Source organism: Bubalus kerabau, chromosome X (genome assembly GCF_029407905.1).
Source record: "Bubalus kerabau isolate K-KA32 ecotype Philippines breed swamp buffalo chromosome X, PCC_UOA_SB_1v2, whole genome shotgun sequence".
Lineage (NCBI taxonomy): Eukaryota > Metazoa > Chordata > Mammalia > Artiodactyla > Bovidae > Bubalus > Bubalus kerabau.
In genome coordinates this window covers 57897637-57924887 of record NC_073647.1, presented here as the reverse complement: position 1 = coordinate 57924887, position 27251 = coordinate 57897637, and the positions used below count along the sequence as shown (strand labels likewise).

The following is a 27251-nucleotide window of genomic DNA, read 5'->3' as shown; positions in this document are numbered from 1 at the left end:
AAGCAACTTCATGAATTCATTTATTTCAATACAAGACTGACATATTTGGGCAGCTATGTTTAAAATAAGAAAAAGAAGAAAAGATCTGTGTTCAAAGATCTTAAAAGCAGTGAAAAGTTGAACTAAAATAATTCTTTTAAAGGCCCACATTTATTAAAAGTCAAAAAATATTTCTACCACCCTAAAAGAAACCCCTTTCTATCACAACCATATATAAATAAGTATAGGTCAGCTTTAAATATAAATTTTGATATATAGAAATAAGTTATCTTGTAATACATAGCAACATTTTCCTACATATTAAGAAGAAAAACAAGTTATCTTTTTCATTTGATATGTCTCTACCTATAAGACAAACTCCTTAACATAAACTTTCCTTTTAAGAATAATATCAGTATACGTTGATATCAACTTTTAGGTATGAATTAATGCTAGTCATACAGCTTACACATCTCATGAAAGTTCTGCTTTTTCTTGTAACCACTGTCTGCTAATTATCTCTAGAAACTCTAAAACATTAAAAATATATGGTACTTTTGAAAAGAAGCTGGATGAAGTCATTCAATGTCTTTTCCTTCTAAACTTCCAGGTAATTGGGTTTTCAGCTACTGTTCTCAGTTTATTTGAAAATTTGCAACCCCAAAGAAGACTATTCGTCTTTGTACAGTGGCCTGTCAATGTATCTTGCTCTATAGAAGGAGAACACAAATTATCAGGCATGAAGCCATGGGGAAGCAATTGCTTAAGTACTGCCAAAAGGACTAATGAGACTTTTATTCCTGATGTTGGATTTGAGAAGGGGGCTCAGTGGGAAAGTGTGTGCTAAATTAGTTTTGGACAACAACAACCTGCTCCATTTCCTGAGCATTAGCTTTTTTTCTTTATCAGGGAGTGGAAAATAGAAGATTGGAATAAAAACCAAAGGAAAGGAAGGAATACAAGAGTGGATACTAGAAGACCCAGCACATGTGCAAGAATGCAAGGAGACAATTGAGGACCCCATGTCCCAGGATCCATAGAGGGCACCTACAAAGACTTACCTCCATCACCAAAGGTACAATGCAGATCATTTAAAGTCACTTGGAGTGTATTATGCTAAGTGAAATAAGCCAGACAGAAAAAAAAAAAAATAGTGGATGATATCACTTACACGTGGAATCGAAAACAATACAACAAGCCAGTAAAGATAACAAATATAGAGAAAAAACTAGTGGTTACCAGTTGGGAGAGGGAAGAGAAGAAGGGCAATTTAGGGGCAGGGGAGTAAGAGGTACAAACTATTAGGTATAAAATAAGCTATATATTAAGAAGAGGTGGCAAGAATACACAGAAGAGTTATACAAAAAAGATCTTCACAACCCAGATAATCACAATGGTGTGATCACTCACCAAGAGCCAGACATCCTGGAATGCGAAGTCAAGTGGGCCTTAGGAAGCAGCACTATGAACAAAGCTAGTGGAGGTGATGGAATTGTAGTTGAGCTATTTCAAATCCTAAAAGATGCTGCTGTGAAAGTGCTGCACTCAATAGGCCAGCAAATTTGAAAAACTCAGCAGTGGCCACAGGACTGGAAAAGGTCAGTTTTCATTCCAATCCCAAAGAAAGGTAATGCCAAGGAATGCTCAAACTACTGCACAATTGCACTCATCTCACACACTAGTAAAGTAATGCTTAAAATTCTCCAAGCCAGGCTTCAAGAGTACGTGAACCATGAACTTCTAGGCAGAGGAACCAGAGATCAAATTGCCAACATCTGCTGGATCATCAAAAAAGCAAGAGAGTTCCAGAAAAACATCTGCTTTATTAACTGTGCCAAAGCCTTTGACTATGTGAATCACAACAAACTGTGGAAAATTCTTCAAGAGATGAGATTAACCAGACCACCTGACCTGCCTCTTGAGAAATCTGTATGCAGGTCAGGAAGCAACAGTTAGAACTGGACATGGAACAACAGACTGGTTCCAAATCGGGAAAGGAGTACATCAACGCTGTATATTGTCCCCCTGCTTATTTAACTAATATGCAGAGTACATCATGAGAAACACTGGGCTGGATGAAGCAACAAGCTGGAATCAAGGTTGCTGGGAGAAATATCAATAACCTCAGATGTGCAGATGACACCACACTTATGGAAGAAAGTGAAGAGGAACTAAAGAGCCTGTTGATGAAAGCAAGACGAGAGTGAAAAAGTTGGCTTACAGCTCAACATTCAGAAAACTAAGATCATGGCATCTGGTCCCATTACTTCATGGCAAATAGATGGGGAAACAGTGACAGACTTTATTTTGGGGGGCTCCAAAATCACTGCAGATGGTGACTGAAGCCATGAAATTAAAAGACACTTGCTCCTTGGAAGAAAACTTATGACCAATCTAGACAGCATATTAAAAAGCAGAGACATCACTTTGCCACCAGATCTAGTCAAAGCTATGGTTTTTCCAGGAGTCATGTATGGATATGAGAGTTGGACTATAAAAAAGAATTGGGCTATAAAGCTGAGCACAGAAGAATTGATGCTTTTCAACTGTGGTGTTGAAGACTCTTGAGAGTCCCTTGGACAGCAAGGAGATCCAACCAGTCCATCCTAAAGGAAATCAGTCCTAAATATTCATTGGAAGGACTGATGTTGAAGCCGAAACTCCAATACTTTGGCCACCTGATACAAAGAGCTGACTTATTTGAAAAGACCCTGATGCTGGGAAACATTGAGGGCAGGAGGAAAAGGGGACGACAGAGGATGAGATGGCTGGATGGCATCACCAACTCAATGGACATGGGTTTGGGTGGACTCTGGAAGTTGGTGATGGACAAGGAGGCTTGGCGTGCTGTGGTTCATGGGGTCGCAAAGAATCAAACACGACTGAGCGATTGAACTGAACTGAACTGAACAGAAGCCAAAGATATTCAGAAGAGGTCACAGGAATACACAGAAGAGCTACACGAGAAAAGCTTAAATGACTTGGATAACTACAATGAACTGAACTGAACTGAAAGAGAAAGAGAACTTCCTGATCTCTCCATGTAATTTAAACCAATATGAGAACATGCTCCTTTCTTCCCTTGGATCCACCTTCTGGATGGACTGGCTTCCTCCTTACTTGCAAACAGATACCGGCTAGGTATTCTCCAGACACTACCTTCTGGTCTCCCAGATTTGTGACCTTACCCCTAGCCTTTAGCATGTACCTCACTCTATGGGTCAATCCTCAGGGATTCTCTGGGGGCTCCTTGACCCACTTTGATCCCATGACAATCTCAGATATAAGACAGACACCATGCTTCACCATTTCTAAAATGTACATTTTTTTCCCATAACATCTCTGAGATGTTGTTGTTCAGTCGCTAAGTCATATCCGACTCTTGGTGACCCCGTGGACTGCAGCATGCCAGGCTCCCCTCTCCTTCACTATCTCCTGGAGTTTGCGCAAATTCACGTCCATTGAGTCAAAGACACTATCAAACCATCTTATCCTCTGCTGCCCTCATCTCTGAGATGTGGTACATCTAATAACCAACGGTGTGCTGTGGTTTAATTAGCAGGATTTCTTGCCTTCTTAATGGTACATAAGGTCATTTATATCTTACTCTTGATATCATCTTACGTTCAATGATATACGAGTAAACATCTAGTACCTCAAGTACCTTGATGCGATCGCTCGATATACTCTGGGCATGATGCTTCTACGTTGCACTGCCCTCTACTGAGATAACTTAGAGTGCTCTTCTAAAGAGTCACCTTATATATAGGCCTCAGTGCTTGATATCATATGATCCAAATCACAGTAGATTAGATTAAGTATCAAAGAAAAATATCCATGATCTATCAGGAGAGCTCTTTCCAGCAGGGATCTCTGCTCTGAACCAAACCAACCAAACCTTTTGGGGGGGGAATTTAATGAGACATATGCAGAAAGGGATACACATGGTAGGCAGCAGCAGAAGCTAAGAGAGATATTAAGCAAAGGCGATGTGGTGATAGAAGCCATACATAAGCAGATCCCTTGATGGCTCAGATGGCAAAGAATCTGCCTGCAATGAGGGAGACCGTGGTTTGATTCCTGATGAAGGGCATGGCAACCCACTCCACTATTCTTGCCTGGAGAATCCCATGGACAGAGGAGCCTGGCAGGCTACAGTTCATGGAATCACAAAGAGTCAGACCCAACTGAGTGACTAACACTTTCACTTCTTTTGATGTAAAAGGAGAATAGAGTACCTTCATTGTTAGTGAGTTCAAAGAAGAATGAGAGAGAAAACACAAATGGAAGTCAGGTCACCACAACAGCGAATCATGAGAGTGGACAAGTTAGGAAGCACAAGTGGAAGAAAGACTCCCAGCAGAGAGGTCAGTGTGTTATCCCAGAGCGGCTGTCAGCCCACCGGAGCCTCTGTTGTGATTGGGACATTGTAGTTTTCATGAGGTATGGCTGGGCAACCAGTGTTATTTTTTCCCCAGGTTTCCTTAACACTCTGCCATGGCTCTGTTCCCTGCAATTGAAAAAAGCCCTTGACATACTATTAAACAAGTGCAAGAAAGCAAAAGATAAAGCACAGAGAGAATGTGGTAGGGATTGTACTAAGAGTTATAAAGTGGTTGAGCCAGAGAAAGGAAGAGGAGGTTAGTAGAGAGGAGCTCAAAAACTTGCCATGGGGGAGGGGCAGGACAGAGGCAGAGGGCCAATTCTATTCTATTTTCTGAAGGAGTATTAGCATATATCCCAGTTTCTTCTCATTGATAGTATCTTATTGGGTCCTGGCCAAATCCTAAAATTTGACTTTCATTCTGCACTCAGAGCAATAATGCTCAGCTCACCTCCCTCCCTTCCTCAAATCACCTTGAACTAATCAAACTCGGGCTTCTTTTCTGCCCACAGATCTAACAATATTCCCAGGATGATTTGAATGAATTCGGTTGGGTCAATATTTATTAGGGCATTGTTTTTCTGTCCAACAAACCTTCAAGGGGCCCAACCTGATTGAGCACTGAAAGAAACTCCAACTCAGAATTGTATTTTTCTCTTTATTTTGGAATTTTTTCATTGGAAAACAGTATTGTTTTTAAAATTTCATTTAGGAAATATAAAACTGTGAGAATTATTTTCTCGCTAAGAGAAAACTATCAGTTAAAAGCTTCTCCTAATTCAGAGTCACAGGGAACAATGGAACTGGAACTATGCAATATCCATGGAATGTACCAGCTTGCAAGAGGGTGGGTAAGAGAACTATTTTTATTCATGGTATTACCTCCTGTGAAGATTGTAAACTAAAACAGGGTTATGCTCTCTTTTCTTTTTAAAATTTGCATGAATTTAAGACTTGAAATGGTAGTAATTAAAATCCAATTTGCTACTCTTAATCTTTGTAAAGGTTCAATTCTATTACTGTCTTTAGTATCTGAATTCTAGCAATAACCTTCCAGGATAGTTTCTGCCCCTCAAATTCAATGCTTTTCTTGCACTCCTTTGCTTTTGAAAAGACCAGAGCTTGTTTCATTTGGGTATCTTTGTTGTTTTTTCTATGGTTTGACAATATGCAATGAGCTGTAATTCTCTTCCATTTTGACTACCGATTAGGCAATGATTCCATCACAAAACAGAATGACACTCTCCAGGACTGGTCATCACTATGGATATTACTGTGTAAGGGAAGGGATAAAACGAAACAGAACAGTCATCTTGACTCTGACATGCATTTACCACCAGGACATGAAAGAGTTCAAACTGTATATTTAATACGTGACAGCATTCCTTTGAAAACATGCTTTCAAAGACTTTTATCACCTTTATTTTTCTTCCCGTTTCATCATCTTGAATATATTTTTAGTCACCTTCTAAGATCTCATTTTTCATCAACTTCATGAATAAAACTTAATTGTGGGAATTCCCATCTCTTATCCTTTAGATTGGTGGCCTATGAAGAGTATTTGGTTTTATATTAGGTCTCAAACAGCCTGCAGGGACCCTGACAGTTACCTAGGTACCACACAAATGCTTTTTTGCTTTAACAGTGCAGGAGTGGAGGGGGAATTCCAGATGGTCTTTTGTCATTAGTCATTCAAGGGGAAACGTGTAGATCAACCTGCATTAAATTGTATTACCCACCTACATAAAGGAAACTGCTCATTTAAATAACAGTCTCTTGTTTCTGAGGGGGAGAAAAAGTAACTGCTACTGACACTGGCTAGGCACAAACTTGGTAATCATATAACGAGCACTGTAAACTCAAGCTCTGCAAATCATTTCCAGGCAATGCTTAGAATGGCCACAAGTGATGCCCCACAAAAGTGCTAGGAAGTTTCCCCCTGGCCTGGATAAGCCAGTTACAACATATATAATGTTTAGGTAAGCTGTGGGTTGAGTTTGGCTCCTGCTGCTGCTGCTTTTTTTTTTGGATTGCATGGCATGTAGGATCTTAGTTCTCCAACCAGGGATTGAACCTGTGCCCTCTGCATTAAAAGTGCAGAGTGTTAACCACTAAACCACCAGGAAGTCCCAGGATTAATATTTTATAGCACTCTCATTTTTTCTAGCTCCAAAGTCCAAAAAGGACCCAGAGAACACTGGTGCAAAGAAAGACACATTCAAACCACATGCTCTTTTTTTGGTCTTGAGTTATCTCAGAGGACAGTTTTAGGCAACTAAAACTTGAGTTGTAGTGTAAGCTCCATCATTAATCTCAAAAGCTATTTTTCCACAGTCTAAACTACTTATTAGATTAACCTAAAGGATTTTCCTGGTGGCTCCAATGGTAAAGAGTCTGCCTGCAGTGCAGGAGACCTGGGTTCAGTCCCTGGGTCAGGAAGATCCCCTGGAGAAGGAAATGGCAATCCACTCCAGTCTTCTTGCCTGGAGAATCCTATGGACAGAGGAGTCTGGTGGGTTATAGTCCATGGGATTGAAAAGAGTCGGACACGACTGAGCGACTTTCACTGACTCACTCACTCAAAAGGTATGTAACATTCCAGCAAAATAACTGTCAAAGACATCACCATTTCCATCAACTTTGTGTTTTAAATTACTCAGAGTATCTCATGTATGTCTTTTTTTAAGAAAAGAAGCACAGATTAGATGCAGTTTATTTTTCTTGGAAAGGAATGCTGACCTCTATTCAGAGCCTGTTAATAACATTATTTCTCCTCCTCTGTCTGTACATGCAGAGGAAGGGAAAGGAGGGGTATTGGGGGAAGGGAGTGTTACAAAGACCTTTTGTAGAAGTGTTTTTTGCACCTTCAATTACCTCATGGCAGGTACAATGACCACTCTGTATTCTCTTGAGGACAAAAGTGGCAATTTGTACTTACAAATACATAACGATATCAGTAAAAACGAGGCCATGCTGAAAATCTGCCCTGAGATGTTTAAAGGACACTGAGTTTTGACTCAAATTTACACGAGTCAATGCCAAATGCCAAATTTCAAGCTTCATAAACATTGATCAGGGAATTGGAGCTTCAAAGCCATAAAGCTGAAAGCTTTTGGATCAAGTTAAATTCAACAAAAGCTCTATAAAAATGCATCAATGAAATTTAGTCACCTCATGCAAAAATCAGCAAGGCACAACAAGGATTAGATGAATGAAGAATTCTAATTTCATCAATTCTCTGGACTTCCCTGGAAAATGAGAATGCAGTCACTGTCAAAAGTTGATAACTACATTTTCCATTTGAAAAGGCATGAAGTAATACCTTACATTTATAGAGAACTTAACAGTTTACACATGGTTCCTACATACATTATCATATTTCCTTCTCACTTCAAGGCTTTGGGGTAGGGCAAATATGATTTATCCTCATCTTATACATGGAGGCACTGGGGGCAAGAGGTTTGTCTGAGGTAGCGGTGTTGTGAACTGTATGCTTGTGTCAACCCATAAATTCGTATTTGAAGCCTAATCCCCAGTGGGATGGGTTTTGGAGGTGGGGGCTTTAGGAAGTAATTAGGTAATAAAGGTGGAGCCCTCAGGAAAGAGATTAATGTCCTTATAGGAAGAAACTTGAGAGAGATCTCCCTCCCTGTCTCTCTGTCAGTCATGTGTGAACACAGCAAGAAGGCTGGCTGTCTACAAGCCAGGAAGTGACCTGTACCAGACACAGGATCTTTGGCCCCTTGATCTTAGACTGCTCAGCTCTCAGAACAGTGAGAAATAAATGACTGTTGTCTAAGCTACCAAGTCTGCACTAATTTTTTTTTTTAATAGCAACACAAAGATACAGAGCTAGGAAGTATTGGTATTAGATATGGGGAAAAAAAATCCAATGATCTTTTCTCCTCATTCAAGGCTATGAAGATAAAGACTCTCTCTGTTTAGACATAATAATATTTGACTGTCTTTGGGTGTGAGATGCATGGTGCTGCTGGTCACACTGAATTGCACTTGGGTCTTTGGTATCACATTCACATACCAGGCATTTTCACCCCCTCACTCAATAAATTCAGTTCCTTAATGCTCTTTAATTACACGTTCATAATGAATAATGTATATAACTAGTTGCCTACATACAGTTAATATTAATAAGGATATTCTATACCGAGAGTAAGCATGTGCCATTATTTTAATCTAAGATAGTTTTATTTCCCTATTGGGTAACATGAACTGATGGGTATGATTAATCTTGCAAACTCTTTGACACATGAAAAAGGTATTGTAATAACCTAAATAGGAAAAGAATTTAAAAAAAGAATAGATATATATACATGTATAAATGAATCACATTTCTGTATAGTTGAAACTAACACAATATTGTTAATCAACAATATGCCAATATAAAATAAAAATAAAAAAAAAATAGAGAAAAAAGAAACTTGGTCAGACAAACGAACTCTAAAAATAAAAGAGAAGTTTATTCTTCCATTTAGGACATAATGTGAATCTCATGTCATTTATTTAAAAAACATGATACTTTGGTTATGAAAAATGCCTTCTACACTGAACAAAATCCATGAATGAGTATAATTGGAGAGCATTAAAATCAGTGATTATGGCAGAATAGTGATGTGGAACACAGCAACTGGTCAAGTGGGATCAAGGGGCCACAGAGTCCCTTAGACCCTTAGATGTCCCCTGAAACTTGCTGCTCTTTCCCACATAACAACTTGAGTGATTAAAAAAGGAAGATACTAGTTACAGGAGGATCCTATAGCCTAAAAGCGAACCGATCCTGACTATTTCAGGATGATTTATGTGCTTTTTTTTGTTTCTTTGGTTGGTTCATTGATTTTAATCTACAGCAAAAGAATCATTTTGTTTGTGGATAAATATCATAATCAAGCAACATGAAGTCAGCCATACCACAGTGAATGAGCTTAAATACTAATTGAAGATAATAGATTAGATCTGAAGTAGACACAGGGTTGAAAATGGTTACCTTTGCTATTTTTCCCAAATGACAAAATTTTAGTAAACTGCCAAACTTCCATGAAAAATAAATGAATACTAAACTTGTGATCTGAATGCAGATCTGGAGCCTAATCTAGACCTCTATATAAGTAAAACTTGCAAAACACTGTTACAACTGCTTTGCTACAACATTTATGGTATAGACTCTGATGATGAACAATGTTTAACACTTGCAAAGAATTATAAAATATAAAAACTAAAGTTTGAAAATAGTTTGAATAGGTTAATTGACCTAACCAAATTTTAGTTGCCCTCCTACTAAATGGAATGGAAAGAAAAGGAGTTACATGTGTTCTAGCATCTGTTACAATATGCTAGACACTGTAGAGGTTAATATAATATTGAAGTAGAACCTAATATTTACCTTAAATGGAAGCAAAATGAACAACTCATAGGAAAAGAATCTAAATGATAAAAGATAAACAATATAAATAATATGGACTATATATTGGTTTTATAATCACCAGCTACCATGTTGTTTTGTAGTAATCATATTTGATCCTCAGAACAATCCTATTAGGTAAACAAATAGGGTGAGAAAACTGGGTTTAAGAGAGCCCAGGGAATTTACGAAGGTTCACACAATGGTGAAAAATGGATTAGAATCCAGTTTATCTGATTAAACACTGCTCTTTAATCATCATGTCTCTTGCGTTTAAACTTCAATAGTATACAAAACGGAGAAGGCAATGGCACCCCACTCCAGTACTCTTGCTTGGAAAATCCCATGGACGGAGGAGCCTGGTAGGCTGCATGCAGTCCATGGGGTCGCGAAGAGTCGGACACGACTGCGCGACTTCACTTCCACTTTTCAGTTTCATGCATTGGAGAAGGAAATGGCAACCCACTCTAGTGTTCTTGCCTGGAGAATCCCAGGGACGGGAGAGCCAGGTGGGCTGCCATCTATGGGGTCGCACAGAGTCGGACACGACTGAAGCGACTTAGCAGCAGCAGCAGCATACAAAAAATGACCTGGAGCACTTGTTAAGATGTGATTCCTGGGTACCATACACTGAGATTCAGTATATCTGGGGTGGGGTCTGAGAATCTAAATTTTAACAAGCTCCCCAGGTTACTCTCATGCCACTGCTTTTTTTTTTTTTTAACATACTTTGAGAAATTCTGCCACCCATTAATTGACATAGCTTTCTCTATATTAATATCATATGAGTCTTTTTAAAACAAGTCATACATTTGAGATTGTTTTCCCTTTTCTAAAACTCATAATGCTCACTGTCTCACTGTAATTGAGAAACTTACCAGGAGAACAGAAATTGTGATGTGAAATGATTGTATTGATATTTCCATAATAGATGCATATGTATGAAACAGGGTTAGTCTGATTCAATGAGGTCAGATGACAAGTTTTCTCTGTAGGTTTGAATAAAGGCAGGTATTGATAATAGGGAAGTCTGAGAAGAAGAGGGAAAGGAAAAAGAAAGGTAGAAGGGAGGGAGGGCAGAAAAGAGTGAAATGGGAACACAGTAACAGAGTGAGCTACTTTTGAACATAAATAACATTTCTCTCAAAAGACAAACAGGTTCTGATTAAAATTTCTGTTTTGACAGCCGTGTTTCTTATCTGGTTTTGTTTAGGTCCTTAAATTGATGACAGGGCACACAATCCAATTGGCAGTTGTGATTAAGAGGTCAGGCAGTGAATTCAATACTTAAAAAAAAATCTCTCTCGCTCTCTTTCTAGTCCCCCCTTCAACTGGCACTTTAGTCTCCTAACTTATTCATATCAGCAGGAAGCAGGGGCTGCATACCACCCTCCACACACAAATCTAAGGACAAGCTTCATTATTACCTTTTGCTTCATGGAAATAAATTGAATGACATTTAGATAATCCAAGCATATATATATATAGCTTTTCAGTCTCAATTATTGTTTTCTTTTTCTCCTTCTGAACTATTAATCTAGTATGAAAAGCTTAAAAAATTAAAAGGATTTTTACAAAAGGAATCACTTTTGTCTCCATACAAAAGAACAGCAAAAAAAGGTACTCCCAAGGACAGAGTCTGTTAAAAATCAGATTATTTCCACCATGCTCCCCTATTATTCACCTGTCAGTAAAATATGTCCTCTCACTGTCTCAGTTTGAATGCCTATTTTTATCTGACTGGAGCTATATGGTCACTTTTTGTATTTATTACTAAGTTCTTTAGGTTTCTGCCCCATTCTAGTCTCCCCACCCCAAAGCATGTTTTTCTGTTCTTAAAACTGGGCCACATGCCTCTGAGGAGAAAGTAGTGCATTATTTCATTCCCACCTTTTCTTCTTTTTTGGCATCTCTGAGGCCTGTTATGCCCAGAAGTGCTTCCACTCAAGCTGGACCATCAAATCAATTATCACAACAGTCTGCTTTCTAAATATGAATGGCAATGAATGACAACAGGCCAGGCAAACTTTCAGCTTTGATTTGTCATTGGTAATGCAAATCTTCTTTTTTTTCCCCCTTGTCCCCTCCCCTGCTCCTTTTCTCTCTCTCTCAGTTTCTCCCAGTCAGTCTCTCTCTTCTCCATCTCCCCCCCCTCCTCCGCCTCATGGATGTTTGGGAGGGTCCAGCATTTTGGGCAAATTCTAACCCCTGCTGTCGGCAGCTGCATTGTATCAAATCTTCAAATAAAAGCTTCACCTTTGTGAGTCACAGTCATAAGAGAAAAATGGTACTGGGAGCCATTATTGCTATAAAATCTCTTCCTGCTAACCTCTGAGCCTGATTATTACTACATCTGAAGAAACATGACAATGTTGCATCCTTACTCATTTGGGCTGTTTAAAATTCTTGCTGGCGCCACTGTTTGAAGCTTCAATTGTTTTGTGCTTAACGTTGTTCATTTCATATCAAGTTCCTGGTTATGAGAAATACTTTAATTTTTAAAATGTTATTATATCCTAGCTGTTTAAAAAGATTGAGGATGCCATAAAGAGAGAAACTGGTTTAAGCAAACTATAACTAGCTTTCCTAATGCTCTATGTGATCATAAATCCATCACTTTGGTGAGGAGGTCTATAATTTCTAGTAGACTGCAGGGCTTTAGTTTCTTTTCTGAAACTAGAAGCAATTCTTTTCATTGGCCAATGATTGTATTATAAATATTGCTTTTAAAAATGAGTTCAAAGCAATAACATAACTTGAAAATAACAGGCAAGAGAATTAATTGTGCCAACCACTGTTTAACCAGAAATCTGTGCCAGAGTCTTAGAAGACAGATTGTCTTGATTTAGTCAAACAATGATGAGCTGTGTAAGGCTATGCTTACAATAAGTTAATTGCAGAATTAAGTTGTTGATTCTGTCATAATTAGTCCACTATAATTGAAAAATACTTATCACAACCTATTTTATAACACGCATACAACTGCTCTTTGTGTACTGCAGGTGTAGGATAGGGATACAAGAGTATGAATTATAATTCATATCCTCTAGAAACAATCTAATTGAGAAGATAAGTCACACAGATATTAAAAAAAAAAAACTATAACAAAGGATACTATTTGCTAAGTGCCAAGGGAATTACATAGAAAGCATAAATTATGTAATTGTGGAAAGCAGTCTATTTCAAAACGAAGTGGTGGATCATGCCTTCAGATGAGATCTGAGCTACACAGCATGGAATCATGGATGAGGTTTTCATAGGTAGTGAGTAGGAAAGGTTATTCCAAATGGGCAAGTAAATAGCTTAAAATTGATTTATTCATTGTTCTTTCTTTGAAAAATTATTTTTGAGCTCAAAGATCTTTAGTATCTAACTGTATAAATGGTTAACTAAAAATGGACTAAGAAAACCTGCATAAAGAAGAAAAAAAGGTGTATCAATAAATAGATGAGAACTCTAAGCATAGTCTTTCTGCTTCTTACCCATAGGCTTGTGGGTATGAAATCCTGGGTGAAAAGTGGCTTTCAAGTGACCAGTAATAGCGATAACAAATAGGATACTAGTTCATGCTGATTAGAGTTTTTAGAAGATAGGATAGTTCCTGATCTTCTATGTAGTTCTGAGTCACTCCCCCAAAGATCTTAATATTCAGTTTTTATCTAGATTTATAATGGCATCCTAGGCTAAGGTGGATGCCCTACAATGGTTGCCATCTATGACCAGTCCATTCTGGACCCATCTCTCTTGGGGACTCTTCTTAGACTAGCATCCAAACCTTCTGTGTTAGTTTCCTAGGGCTGTTGCAATGAATTGCCACCAACTGAGTGGCTTAAAACAACAGATGTGTTTTCTCTCCTGGCTCTGGAGGGTAGAAGTATGAAATAAGGCACTGGCCAGGTTGGTTCTTTCTGGGGGCTCTGAGGGAGAATACATTTGAGAACTCTCTCCTAGCTTCTGCTAGATGCCATCCCTTAGCTTGTAACTGCCTCCCTCCACTCTCTTCTTCCATCATCACATGGCATTCTCCCTGGGGATCTCTGTGTCCCTGTGTCTCCACGTGGCCTTCTTATAAGGACAATAGTCATTGGATTTGGGGCTCACACTAATTCAGTACAACCATATCTCAACTTTATTACATCTACAAAGACCCTATTTTCAAATAAGGTCATGTTTACAGGCACTGAGGGGGTCAGGTAGATACATCAATGTATCCTTTTTGGGAGGTGCAATTCAATTCATAACCCTTTCAGAGCCAATTATTGAAGTATTATTCCTCTAAATGAGATTACACCATTCTGTCCCAATGATTCATTCACCACAATTTTTTTTCTTTTAAAACATGCAAGTTCATATGACATCTACACATAATAAATACCCTGACTTTCAGATAAAATGGAATGTGTAATTTCTAAACTAGTTTAGTACTTATTAGAGGTGTCTTTCAAATCTATTCTCTACTTCATATGGCAGGAGATTAGGTAGTGAACTCAAAATTACATTAGGCCCTGTGGGGAGATAAAAAATGATTAAAAAAAAATGGCTCCTGCTCATATAGTTTACAGTCTTGAGGTTTCACTACATAGAATGTTCGCAATGTAAGGGATCATAAAGATCATCTATTCTAAACCACTCATTTTATAGAGGAGGCCTTTGAGGCCCAGTGAGGTTAACTAACCTGCCCAGGGCTCACAAAGTTAGTTGAGGAAATAGAACATGCAAAAGAAACAAATGAAGGGCACAATTTTAAAGAAACCTCACAACGGCTAGTATTTGAGAGGTTAACTAACCTGCCCAGGGCTCACAAAGTTAGTTGAGGAAATAGAACATGCAAAAGAAACAAATGAAGGACGCAATTTTAAAGAAACCTCACAATGGCGAGTATTTGGCTTTCATATATGAGGTATACACTGAATGTTGATGACATGCCACGGAGAGAACTGATCAAAGTTTAGCAGCTGGGCACAGTTCTGAAGCAGATACCAAGGCTCTCCCTTCTCTCCTTAGCCCCATCTCTGAAGCTTCCCAGAAAGAAAAGTGACTCCCTGACCTTTCTTTTCCTGGGGGCACAGGTGTAGGTCAAGTTTCAGTTGTCTGCGGAAGCAACGACTTTCCAGTAGAAAGGTAAGACATGCTTTCATGACTGTGATGTTCTGCCTGGTGTAATTCCCTGATGACTACAAAGTGATTGGGAAGAAATAGCCCCCAAGGAGGGTGGAGGCTGAGAGGAACAACTGAGGAATTACAGATCTACCACAGGTAAGAGAACTATCGGATGTGGTTCACTCTTTCCTGTTTCCAAAGAAAATAAGCAGTATTACTGATTTTGAAGGGGAAAAACAAGGTGCATTGCCTACTTCAGATACAACCAACTGCTGAAATACTTCAAGTCAACATCAGTCAAAGCTCTTCTTCTTTCTCCTTTTACAGAAAAAGTTTGATATTTAAAAAGTGACTACCAGGAATGGAATTAAAAAAAAAATCACGTTTGTTAAAGAACATTGAGGTCCCATGACATTTTTATCACAACCTAACTGAAGATTTAACAAACCAAGAAATAAACTGGGGGAAAAAATTTAAAAATGTAGGAAAGAAGCAAGAATTCCCTTATCTTATTTTTAACCAGCATTAAATCATCAAATGAGCCTACTTTCTCTGAATTAATGGAACTGGCATTTCATCTGACTTGCCTAGTATAGGGAACAAGCTTGCTTCTTACCCATAAAATGTATAGGATAAAAATTAAAGTAGAAAAGCACCACATTCCAAGTTTACTATTTGGGGATGTATTGAAAAATTAACTATGTTTCCACTTATTTATTCAATATTTCATTCAAACTATCCTTTACATAATTACATTTCTTAGAGCTATCTCTATGAATTGAAATTTCAAATTAGGTGATTTCAAGTACACCTATACATGTAGGTGTGAATTAACATAAATTTTAGCATCATCAGCTTGAAAACAGAGCTACAGAGAAACCAAATAATATGTTATCGATTCACAAAATGAATTTACATAATCAGAGATTCAGAGACATAGTAGGATGTCACATTTTCTTTGGGATTTTGAAAAATAATAAAATTTGATAATTACCATCTCCATGAAATGTACAACTGTGGAATAGAATTTCTGACTGTACTAGCAACAGGCATTACAAATCGAATGCTGTAAGTGTATGCATGTCATGATTCTTTGGGGCTAGTTACACAATCGTGATAAAACTAAAAGATGATTTCTCATGGAATGATTTCTCCTTATAAGAAAGTTATGATGCATGATAATTTTGGAAAATTCCACAAATAGGCAACTAACTAGAAGAGTCACTCTTCCGCTTATCACTGACTTATGCCTGGAGAGCTGAGTTTTTGGTCATTTTTTATGTAGCTGAGATAAGGAGTTTTTAGTATTTTTTTCATTAGAAATTTCATGAAGATCTGTAATTGGAAAAGTATCCATTAACTAGGCATTAAATCTAAACTCTATAATAGTCCCTACACTTTACTTCAGTGGTCAAACACACACACAGAAATCATTGCGAGACTTCAATAAGACATTCACAGGAAAATATAATCTCATATGATAGTTGAAGTTGAAATGTAATTTGTAATTATTTAATTTACCTTCTGAACACTATAGAGATGACTCGTTTGCATTAACTTTTTCTTTCTAAAACAATGGATTATTTAATCTGAAGAGGATATATGTTTTCAAAAGTACTACTCATTCAACTAAAATAAATTAATTCTATAGCCCAGGTTTTTTTGAAGTCATATCTCACAGTACAAGTTCTGTACAAAAGCACTTTTTAAGCTCTTAAATACTGGTTGAATTTCAAAATTTTAATCCTCAGACCCAGGAGACATATAACTTAATTAAGATTAGGCAAGATGCAGGCATAGGCTGTACACAATGGTGACAGAGAGGAACTCTAGCTCAGAGTGCTTACACCCTAGCTATTTCATTTCTATCACAAGCCCAAGCTGAATTTTGCCAGTTTATGTAAATCTTTGGCTCAGGAGAGTGGCTGATGTGTAAACTTATACATTCACAATACTAATGTGTTAAACCAATACTCCTCTTGACTCTGTGTGGTAAGTACAGCTACATTTTAACCAAACCAAACACCATAGTAAATTCTGGGTATACAGTTCATGACTTAAACCAAAATCTGAACACGACTTTCTCAATCTTTATGTTAATGTGTTGTGACTCATCTCCAAATAAACTGAAATCAGGAGAAAATATGGACATTTTACACAGAATGAAAGACTTACATGACAGGAAATTTCTCTTAAGTATTGGTATACTGGGTTCTAGCAACACAAAGTAAAGCTGCAACTGAACTCAATTTTACATGTAATATGGTGCACGTAGGTGGATTTCTAATGTCTTCCTGATGACTCATGTACAATGCTTTATTGTTTTAAATGGGTCATGTTGTTCACTTTGAAATACTAATGCTATTTTGTGATCAATTCAGGAAGTCCTACAAATTTTCCCTAAATTACTGAGAGATATAGCTTGACAACTGTATTTACTCCGATAGCACAGTAATTAGAATCTAAAACTTTCAAGAATTCATATCATCTACCTATATAGCTTTGACAATAATCCATTTTCTTGGAAAATAACCAATTGATGGTTTATTCTTAATATGCTTGGAGAAACACATTAATAAGATAACCCATGCCTTTTTTCACTCTTTAATATCTACAGTTGATCTCTATTTCAGATGACTCTAAGTAGCTAAACACGAATAAAAAAGAACATCTTTCTGGCTCATTAAGGCAATTGCTCAAGCTGTCATTAGCATACCTCTCTGAAAATGTAGTACAGGATATGCAGTAGGCCTTGTCTGCTATAGAAGCTAATGGCACAGAGCTACCTTTTGACAGCAGGACTAAATTTACATACTTTACATATTCAGTGAGTAAAGAATAATTTACATTAATCAAATAGGCTATGTTTGGAGGATTCCCCCTCCCCCATTTGAAATATATCTAGGCACATCGTAGGTCTAGTCACCCATGATTGCATACTAAACGAATTAATTGTGCCAAAGCAAAACGGGGTCTTTTCTCCTTCTTTAACCCTGCTCATTTTCTAGAGCACAATTGTAAATTATGTCTCCAAAGAAAAATATCAAGTCAGGTCCCTGAAAAGATGAGATACTTCATCCTCAGACCTGATAGGCTGACTACCTGTCAGATAAGATTGAAGCCAGGATTATGCTTTGAAAAGATGACAAACCACAGATTTTTATCATTAAATCAAATCTGCTGGGTTTATACTCTGTGAACTTTAATGATTTCATATTTAATTAAAAGAACTAGATTAAACTGAAAGTAGAGGGGTGGGGTTCTGGCAAGGAGAATCAGGGAGTTGTTGGGTGGGCATGAGACTTCATTTCACAAATCAAATTTCTCATTTGTAATAAAGCAAGGTTTCCTTACAGTGGAATTTCTAAGAGTCATTGGGCTGCACAATACTGGAGGGCATCTAGTTTATTCCAGGACTATAAACATCTACCCTGTTCTTAAGAATCTCCACAGGAAGAGGTTTTACATGTGTTGAGAATGTTTCCAACTGCTAAGGGCACCATGTCAGTTTACTAAAGATGGAGAAAATAAAAATTGTACTTCAGCAAGTAAAAGACAAGAATGATCTGTGCTCTAAAGGTGGCTTTTATTTATTTTTTTTTAAATTGAAGGTAAGATAACATAATTACCAGCCCTTTCAGAGTATCTTGCTTTCTAATGGAATAGTCATAACATATTGGATTATTTAACAAATAAATAGTCACTGACGATCTTTCCAGCACATGCACGCCCGATATAAGACTTCCCAGGTGGCTCAGTGGTAAAGAACCCACCTGCCAATGCAGGAGACTGAGGTTCAATCCCTGGGTGGGGAAGATGCCCTGGAGAAGGGAATGGCAACCTAATCCAGTATTCTTTCCTGGAGAATCCCATGGACAGAGAAGCCCGGTGGGCTACAGTCCATGGGGTCGCAAAAGCATCAGACATGACTTGGTGACTACAACAACAAAGGGGGAGAAAACAGTGTAAAACATGTCCACTTTTCATAATGGTTGGAGAAACAAAGATACAAATATTAAAGACTGGCTAATAATACAATAAAGGGTTAAAACATGTGGGACAGTCCTTGGGAGTTAAATGAACAGGGGTGTGAGGTAGACACCTGTGATAGCTAGAACAATCGGAACAGGACTCATGTATTAACTAATTGTACCAGGAAGAACTAGTTGGATTAAATAGAGAAAAGAGGGAAAGATATGCGCCTGTGGCTGATTCTTGTTGATGTATGGCAAAAACCACTATCATACTGTAAAGTAATTAGCTTCCAATTAAAATAAATTAATTAATTTAAAAAAAAAGAAAAGAGGGAAAGATAATTCGAAGTGAGGGAAATAATAGAAACCAAGAGAGAAACATGAACCAGCAGGATGCATTTGTGGAAAAGTAAGAGAAAGTCTTATTTAAGCAGTATCAGTTGGAGAAATTCAACCAGTGGATAATTACTGATCATTTGTGCGTTGAGCACTATGCTAACTACTAGAGTTACTGTGAGGTGTGTGTGCTCAGTTGCTCAGCTGTGTCCGATTCTTTGTCACCCCATGGACTGTAGCCGATCAGGCTCCTCTCTCCATGGGATTTTCCAGGCAAGAATACTGGAGTGGGTTACCATTTCTTTCTCCAGGGGATCTTCCTGACGCAGGATCAAACCCACGTCTTCTGCATTCTAGGCAGGGTCTTTACCACTGTGCCACCTAGAAGACACAATTCTTGCCCTCCAATTGTTCACCGTCTCTTTAAATGGACCAATAAGAAGTTACAATACAGAATAGGATATGGGATGGAACACATAAACTCAAGAGGAACGCTATCTGAAAATAACTCTGACAAACTTAAAACTTATGTCAATTCTCAATCCATTCATTTACATTTAAGGTAGAGCTCTGTGATTTAAACCATAAATGGAATCCAAATGCAAAATAAAAATTTCTTTGTGACCCACCAAAGCCTAGTCAGTTAAATGTTCACCCTAAGCTTTCTTTCCTAGAGAAATGGAGACAAAAGAGTCTGAAATGCAGTACTTGGGTACAATCTCAAAAGTGACTGATCCATCTCAGCTTGTTTCCAAGGCAAACCATTCATAATCATGGTAATACAAGTCTACACCCCAATCACTAATGCTGAAGAAGCTGATGTTGTACGGCTCTATGAAGACCTGAAAGACCTTCTAGAAATAACACCAAAAAAAGATGTCGTTTTCATCATAGGGGATTGAAACGCAAAAATAGGAAGTCAAGAGATACCTGGAGTAACAGGCAAGTTTGGCCTTGGAGTACAAAATGAAGCAGGGCAAAGGATAACAGTTTTTCCAAGAGAACACAATGGTCATAGCAAACAACCTCTTCCAACAACACAAGAGGTGACTCTAGATGTGGACATCACCACATTGTCAATACCTAAATCATATTGATTATATTTTTTGCAGCCAAAGATGGAGAAGCTCTATACAGTCAGCAAAAACAAGTCCAAGAGCTGACTGTGGCTCAGATCATCAGCTCCATATTGCAAAATTCAGGCTTAAATTAAAGAAAGTTGGGAAAACCACTAGGTCATTCAGGTATGACCTAAATCAAACCCCTTATGATTATACAGTGGAAGTGAGAAATAGATTCAAGGGACTAGATCTGATAGACTGTCTGAAGAACTATGGACAGAGGTTCAGAACATTGTACAGGAGGCAGTGACCAAAACCATCCCCCAGAAAAAGAAATGCAAAAAGGCAAAATGGCTATCTGAGGAGGCCTTACAAATAGCTGAGAAAGGAAGAGAAGTGAAAGGCAATGGAGAAAGGGAAAGATATGCCCAACTGAATGCAGAGTTCCAGAGAATAGCAAGGAGAGATAAGAAAGCCATCTTAAGTGAACAATGCAAAGAAATAAAGGAAAACAATAGAATGGGAAAGACTAGAGATTTCTTCAAGAAATGAGATATTAAGGGAAATATTTCATGCAAAGACGGGCACAATATAGGACAGAAATGGCAAGGACCTAACAGAAGCAGAGGATATTCAGAAGAGGTGGCAAGAATACAAAGAAGAACTATACAAAAAAGGTGTTAATGATCTAGATTACCATGATGGCTTGATTACTCACCTAGAGCCAGACATCCTGGAGTGTGAAGTCAAGTGGGCCTTAGGAATCATTACTATGAACAAAGCTAGTGGAGGTGATGGAATTGCAGCTGAGCTATTTCAAATCCTAAAAGATGCTGCTGCTAAAGTGCTGTACTCAATATGCCAGCAAATTTGGAAAACTCAGCAGTAGCCACAAGACTGGAAAAAGTTACTTTTCATTCCAACCTCAAAGAAGGGCAATGCCAAAGAATCTTCAAACTACCATACAACTGAGCTCATTTCATATGCTAGCAAGGTAATGCTAAAAATCCTTCAAGCTAGGCTTCAACAATATATAAACCAAAAACTTTCACATGTACAAGGTGGATTTTAAAAAGGCAGAGGAACCAGAGATCAAATTATCAACATTCAGTGAACCACAGAAAAAGCAAGGGAATTCCAAAAAACACATCTACTTCTGCTTTACTGACTATGCTAAAGCTTTGACTGTGTGGATCACAACAGACTATGGAAAATTCTTAAAGAGATGGGAATACCACACCAGCTTATCTGGCTCTTGAGATATCTGTATGCAGGACAAGAAGCAACAGAACTGGACATGGAACAACGGACTGTTTCCAAACTGGGAAAAGAATACATCAAGGCTGTATATTGCCACCCTGCTTAATTAACTTATATGCAAGTACATCATGAGAAATGCTGGGCTGGATGACTCACAAGCTAGAATGAAGATTGCCGGGAGAAATATCAAAACACTCAAATATGCAGATGATATCACTCTAATGGCAGAAAGAGAAGAGGAATGAAAGATCCTCTTGAAAGTGAAAGAGGAAAGTAAAAAAGCTGCCTTAAAACTCAACATTCAAAAAACTAAGATCATGGAATCTGGTCTCATCACTTTATGGCAAATAGAAGGGGAAAAATTAGAAACAGTAATAGATTTTATTTTCTTGGGCTCCAAAATCACTGCAGATCATGACTGTAGCCACCAAATTAAAGATGCTTGCTCCTTGGAAGAAAAGCTATGACAAACCTAGACAGTGTATTAAAAAGCAGAGACATCACTTTGCCAATAGAGGTCCATATTGTAAAGCTATGGTTTTTATAACAGTCATGTATGGGTGTGAGAGTTGGACTATAAAGAAGGCTGAGCACCAAAGAACTGATGTTTTCAAACTGTGGCACTGGAGAATATACTTGAGAATCCCTTGGACTGCAAGGAGCTCAAACCAGTCAATCCTCTTTTTAAAAAAAATTTTATTTATTGTTTTAATATAAATTTATTTATTTTAATTGGAGGCTAATTACTTTACAATATTCTATTGGTTTTGCCATACATCAACATGAATCTGCCACGGGTGTACATGTGTTCCCCATCCTGAACCCCCCTCCCACGTCCCTCCCTGTACCATCCCTCTGGGTCATCCCAGTGCACCAGCCCGAAGCATCCTGTATCATGCATCAAACCTGGACTGGTGATTCATTTCATATATGATACTATACATGTTTCAATGCCATTCTCCCAAATCATCCCACCCTCTCCCTCTCCCATAGAATCCAAAAGACTGTTCTATACCTCTGTGTCTCTTTTGCTGTCTTGCATACAGGGTTATCATTACCATCTTTCTAAATTCCATATATATGTGTTTGTATACTGTATTGGTATTTTTCTTTCTGGCTTACTTCACTCTGTATAATAGGCTCCAGTTTCATCCACCTCATTAGAACTGATTCATATGTATTCTTTTTAAGGGCTGAGTAATACTCCATTGTGTATATGTACCACAGCTTTCTTATCCATTCATCTGCTGATGGACATCTAGGTTGCTTCCATGTCCTGGCTATTATAAACAGTGCTGCGATGAACATTGGGGTACACGTGTCTCTTTCCCTTCTGGTTTCCTCAGTGTGTATGCCCAGCAGTGGGATTGCTGGGTCATGTGGCAGTTCTATTTCCAGTTTTGTAAGGAATCTCCACACTGTTCTCCATAGTGGCTGTACTAGTTTGCATTCCCACCAACAGTGTAAGAGGCTTTCCTTTTCTCCACAACCTCTCCAGCATTTATTGATTGTAGACTTTTGGATCACAGCCATTCTGACTGGTGAAATGGTACCTCACTGTGGTTTTGATTTGCATTTCTCTGATAATGAGTGATGTTGAGCATCTTTTCATGTGTTTGTTAGCCATCTGTATGTCTTCTTTGGAGAAATGTCTATTTAGGTCTTTGGCCCATTTTTTGATTGGGTCATTTATTTTTCTGGAATTGAGCTGCAGGAGTTGCTTATATATTTTTGAGATTAGTTGTTTGTCCGTTGCTTCATTTGCTATTATTTTCTCCTGTTCTGAAGGCTGTCTTTTCACCTTGCTTATCGATTCCTTTGTTGTGCAGAAGCTTTTAATTTTAATTAGGTCCCATTTGTTTATTTTTGCTTTTATTTCCAATATTCTGGGAGGTGGGTCATAGAGGATCCTGCTGTGATTTACTTCAGAGAGTGTTTTGCCTATGTTCTCCTCAGGAGTTTTATAGTTTCTGGTCTTATGTTTAGATCTTTAATCCATTTTGAGTTTATTTTTGTGTATGGTGTTAGAAAGTGTTCTCGTTTCATTCTTTTACAAGTCAAACCAGTTAATCTTAATTGAAATCAACCCTGAATATTCATTGGAAGGACTGATGCTGAACCTGAAGCTTCAATACTTTTGCCGCCTGATGCAAAGAGCTGGCCCACCGGAAAAGACCCTGATGCTGGGAAGGATTGAGGGCCCGAGGAGAAGGGGATGACAGAGGATGAAATGGTTGGATGGCATCACTGACTGAATGGATATGAGTCTGAGCAAACTTCAGGAGATAGTGAAGGACATGGAAGCCTGTTATGCTGCAGCTGATAGGGTCACAAAGAGTTGGACATGACTGAGTGACTGAACAACAAAGAGAAATGGCAAAATCAAAGAATTTCCCATGGATAATTTCCAGGGACCCTTTGCAGATAATAATTTTCAAAGGAATGATTATTTTACTTGCTTAATTCACTGGAACTGGGCATTCTGTCATTGAACTTAACAACAGAAGTCTTTTCAGCAGTGAGGTAATTGCTGTGGAAAAGCCTGAAGTCTTTTTCACCAGAGTACTTTGAGAAAAGGATTTATATCTACCTGCATAAGATGGTTCAGGATCAATAATGCCTAGAGCACATCATGAATTTTCAACTCTATGATTTGAAAACTCTTAAAAGTATCCCAATGACTATTTCCACATATTAACCACTCAATTCTTTAAAAATGTAGTGGTGTTACTAGTATTATTTGAGGCCAGAACTAAAAATTCTGCTACAAGTGTTCCTAAGAGTATGACCAAAGAAAATCTCAACAATCTCATAAATCTTTGGCATGAACCCCCAAGTGAAAGGTAATGTTGCAAGAAAATAGCAGAGTGTGTGCTCTGGAATTAGACAAACTGATGTTCAAATTCTGATTCACTTGTCCACTAGCCGTAACCTTGGCCAAGCCACTTAACTTTTCTAATCTTCCATTCCTTCTCCTATAAACTTGAGAAACTAAAACCTAACATTTCGGAATGTTGTGAGGATATAGTGTAGTAAGATGGTTACTAACACAGTGTCTTGACAGGAAGAAAAGGGGACTGGGTAGAATGGATGGTTTACTTTGCCATTTGATTATCTTGAAAAGTCATGCAGTACAATCACTCCATCTTGTTTAAAACAGCTCTTAGGCCATTTGTGTAGCCTATCTGGAATTAACCCTTGTTGTGCAAGGATGACTTACCATTGTGGAAAAGAAATAAACAAAAAATTCTTTGTAATGTGCAAAAAAAAAGATAAGTGTTATACTGTCCCCACAACACTGAATAAGACAAAAAGATGAACAATACTTTAATAATATTGGCTCAGGATAAAAATTAGATATAGATTGGATACAAATCACATTTTTATTTCATTGGTTGTTATGCAGTTCATGATGAATGTGTTACACAATAAAGGAAGGAACTGGTTATTGTCCGTATTCCATCCTAAGCTGTATTCTGGCTTCTTTCCTTGGAGAGTAGTAAGTTAATGAATAGATGCTATTTTCTATGATACAGATGTCCTTCACTATTAGAATCTATTGAATTCGGCAATGAATACATATTCATGAATGTGCACTATTCTCAAAACAGGGATTTAGCCAGTCTACTCCATTAAACATAAGTTTATTTTTCTTCCAGGTGTCAGCCAGGGAATCAACATTTTGGTCAATGGCCTTTTCATGATGTTTGTCTTAATGGATGCCACCTGGAAATAAAATCAACTTATGTTTAATGGAATAGATTTCCTAAATCTCCACTCTGAGAAGGTCATTGTTTCGGGAAGAAGTAATTAATTCTAAATATTAGAATTAAAACATAAATTTATAAATATGACTCCAATCTTAAAATAAGAATTTAACAAAAACTATATAATTTGCATTTTATTATATATTCACATTATATTGATGATGCTAATAATTAAAGCCTGCATGCCATCATACACTTGTCATTTTCTTAGTTGAACTGTGTGTTTGGCTAATCCTACTGGGGTTTCTTGCATATTTGATGAGGTCAACTGTGTCACCCATCAGTCTGTTCAAGTTACAACAGGTATACACAACATATTACCTTTGTGCTGATAGTGATCAAATCTCCCAATCATTGAAATGGCTAATAAATATCAGCTAGTGTGTTAGTGTTAAATAAAATGTGCACATAAAACCTAAATAACAAACTGCATATTCTTGGTTTTCTTTACAAGTAATAATTCATTTTTAAAAAGTCCTTGGAAGTCTTCTATTCATCCTCAAGCACTAGATATACCAAACTTAAATAAGATAGAAATAGGTAAATAGAAAACAATACACCTTGACAATAGAGAAGAAACACAAAAATAATTTTGCTAAATTTTGCCAGATCAAAAAGAATAGGGAACGGGGTGGTAAAGACCATGTATATGCTAGATTCACATAGTAGTTTTTGTTCTGGGTGTTCAGTTAAGACCAACCAACACCTGAGTGCCTGCTCCATTTCTGTCACTGTGATAAACTACTAGGCCTAATAGATATGACCTAAGTTCCTATCTCCTTACAGTCTTGTATACTTTGAGAACCATTCTACTCTATTCATTCTAGGTGATGATTACAAAGAGGACAGCAGCAACCATGCTCATGAGAGACCGTGGTCAGAGGTTGACATTTGGAACATTATAATGGCCTAAAAAATAAAAGTCTACTCCCTGGTGTGGACAATGTGATGGCAGTAGGGATACAATGAGGAAAAATCCTAAGCAGGAAATTTTTGCTTCTATTTTTTTTTTTTTTTTTTTTTTAATGTATTCTCCTGTCAGCTTGGTCTGACCGACAGCTCTTACAGAGTGAGCTAATGAACCTTCAGCCTGGGAGCCTCCACACTTTCCCTGATAAGCAGTGAACTCAAGTTTTACTGTAGGCATCATTTCCTCAGCCCAGTGATCTGACTAAAGTGGCATGGCCTCCAAATACCACCACAAATAGGACAATCCCAGCAGGAATGTTGTCAAACTGATTTTTCAGCTTTTCCAGCCCCTCTGCAAATGAGCTCAAATCACATTGTTCCAGGTTTAGATGAAGCATCTAATTGTGTATCTCCATAGAAAATACATGGTCTCTGCTAGAATTTTCCAAAGGGGTGCATTATGGTATATGAAAATACCAGACAGATACAAGGATATATTCAAATTATCTGCTTATTCCCCTGAAGACTGTGAAATATATTTAAAAGTTATTTTAAAGTTTATAAACATCCACTATTTATCTTTTAGTTGTCTTATTTTTCTGTCTCTTCCTTAGGCTTTAGAACCAGAGTATAAATGTATAATTGGGAAGATTAGACCTAAGGCCAGGACAGGAATGAGTTTGGACTATGACTAACACCAGAACTATGTCCTAGACAAACGGAGTCCCTGGGTCATGTTTAGAAGGATTTTTCTAACTGCATATCTTAGGTCTTAAAGTATAATGCCACAAGTGTGCAAGGCAGTACACTAGTCTACTAGATAGAAGGAAGACAGTGCATTGGTTTCAAATCTTTGTGTAACAACAACAAAAAGGAATTAGTTAACTATTAGCAGTTTTCTAGAAATAACAAGTGATTTACCTTGGAATTAAATGAGGATGATGGGATTCTGGAGTATGGAGCCGTGACTAACATTTTAAACTTTGGAAACCACTTTTATGTTGAACTTTTCCTATCAGTTATTCTTAAATTAAATGAATTGATTGCTCTAAATCTCAGATAAAG

General features: G+C 37.7%; 1 protein-coding gene across 3 annotated transcripts in view; it reads right to left on the bottom strand.

Annotated features, from left to right (window-relative positions):
- DIAPH2 (diaphanous related formin 2) overlaps positions 1-27251 on the bottom strand; it is a 981259-nt gene that overhangs the window by 109708 nt on the left and 844300 nt on the right. Inside the window, exon 28 of one of the 3 annotated variants that reach the window (XM_055563963.1) lies at positions 24921-25236. The exons of the other annotated variants lie outside the window; for them this stretch is intronic. Coding sequence (XP_055419938.1) covers positions 25223-25236 — 14 coding nt within the window. The 3' untranslated portion in view covers positions 24921-25222. Of the gene's footprint in view, positions 1-24920; positions 25237-27251 lie in introns of those variants that run through there. 3 annotated transcript variants of the gene reach the window in all.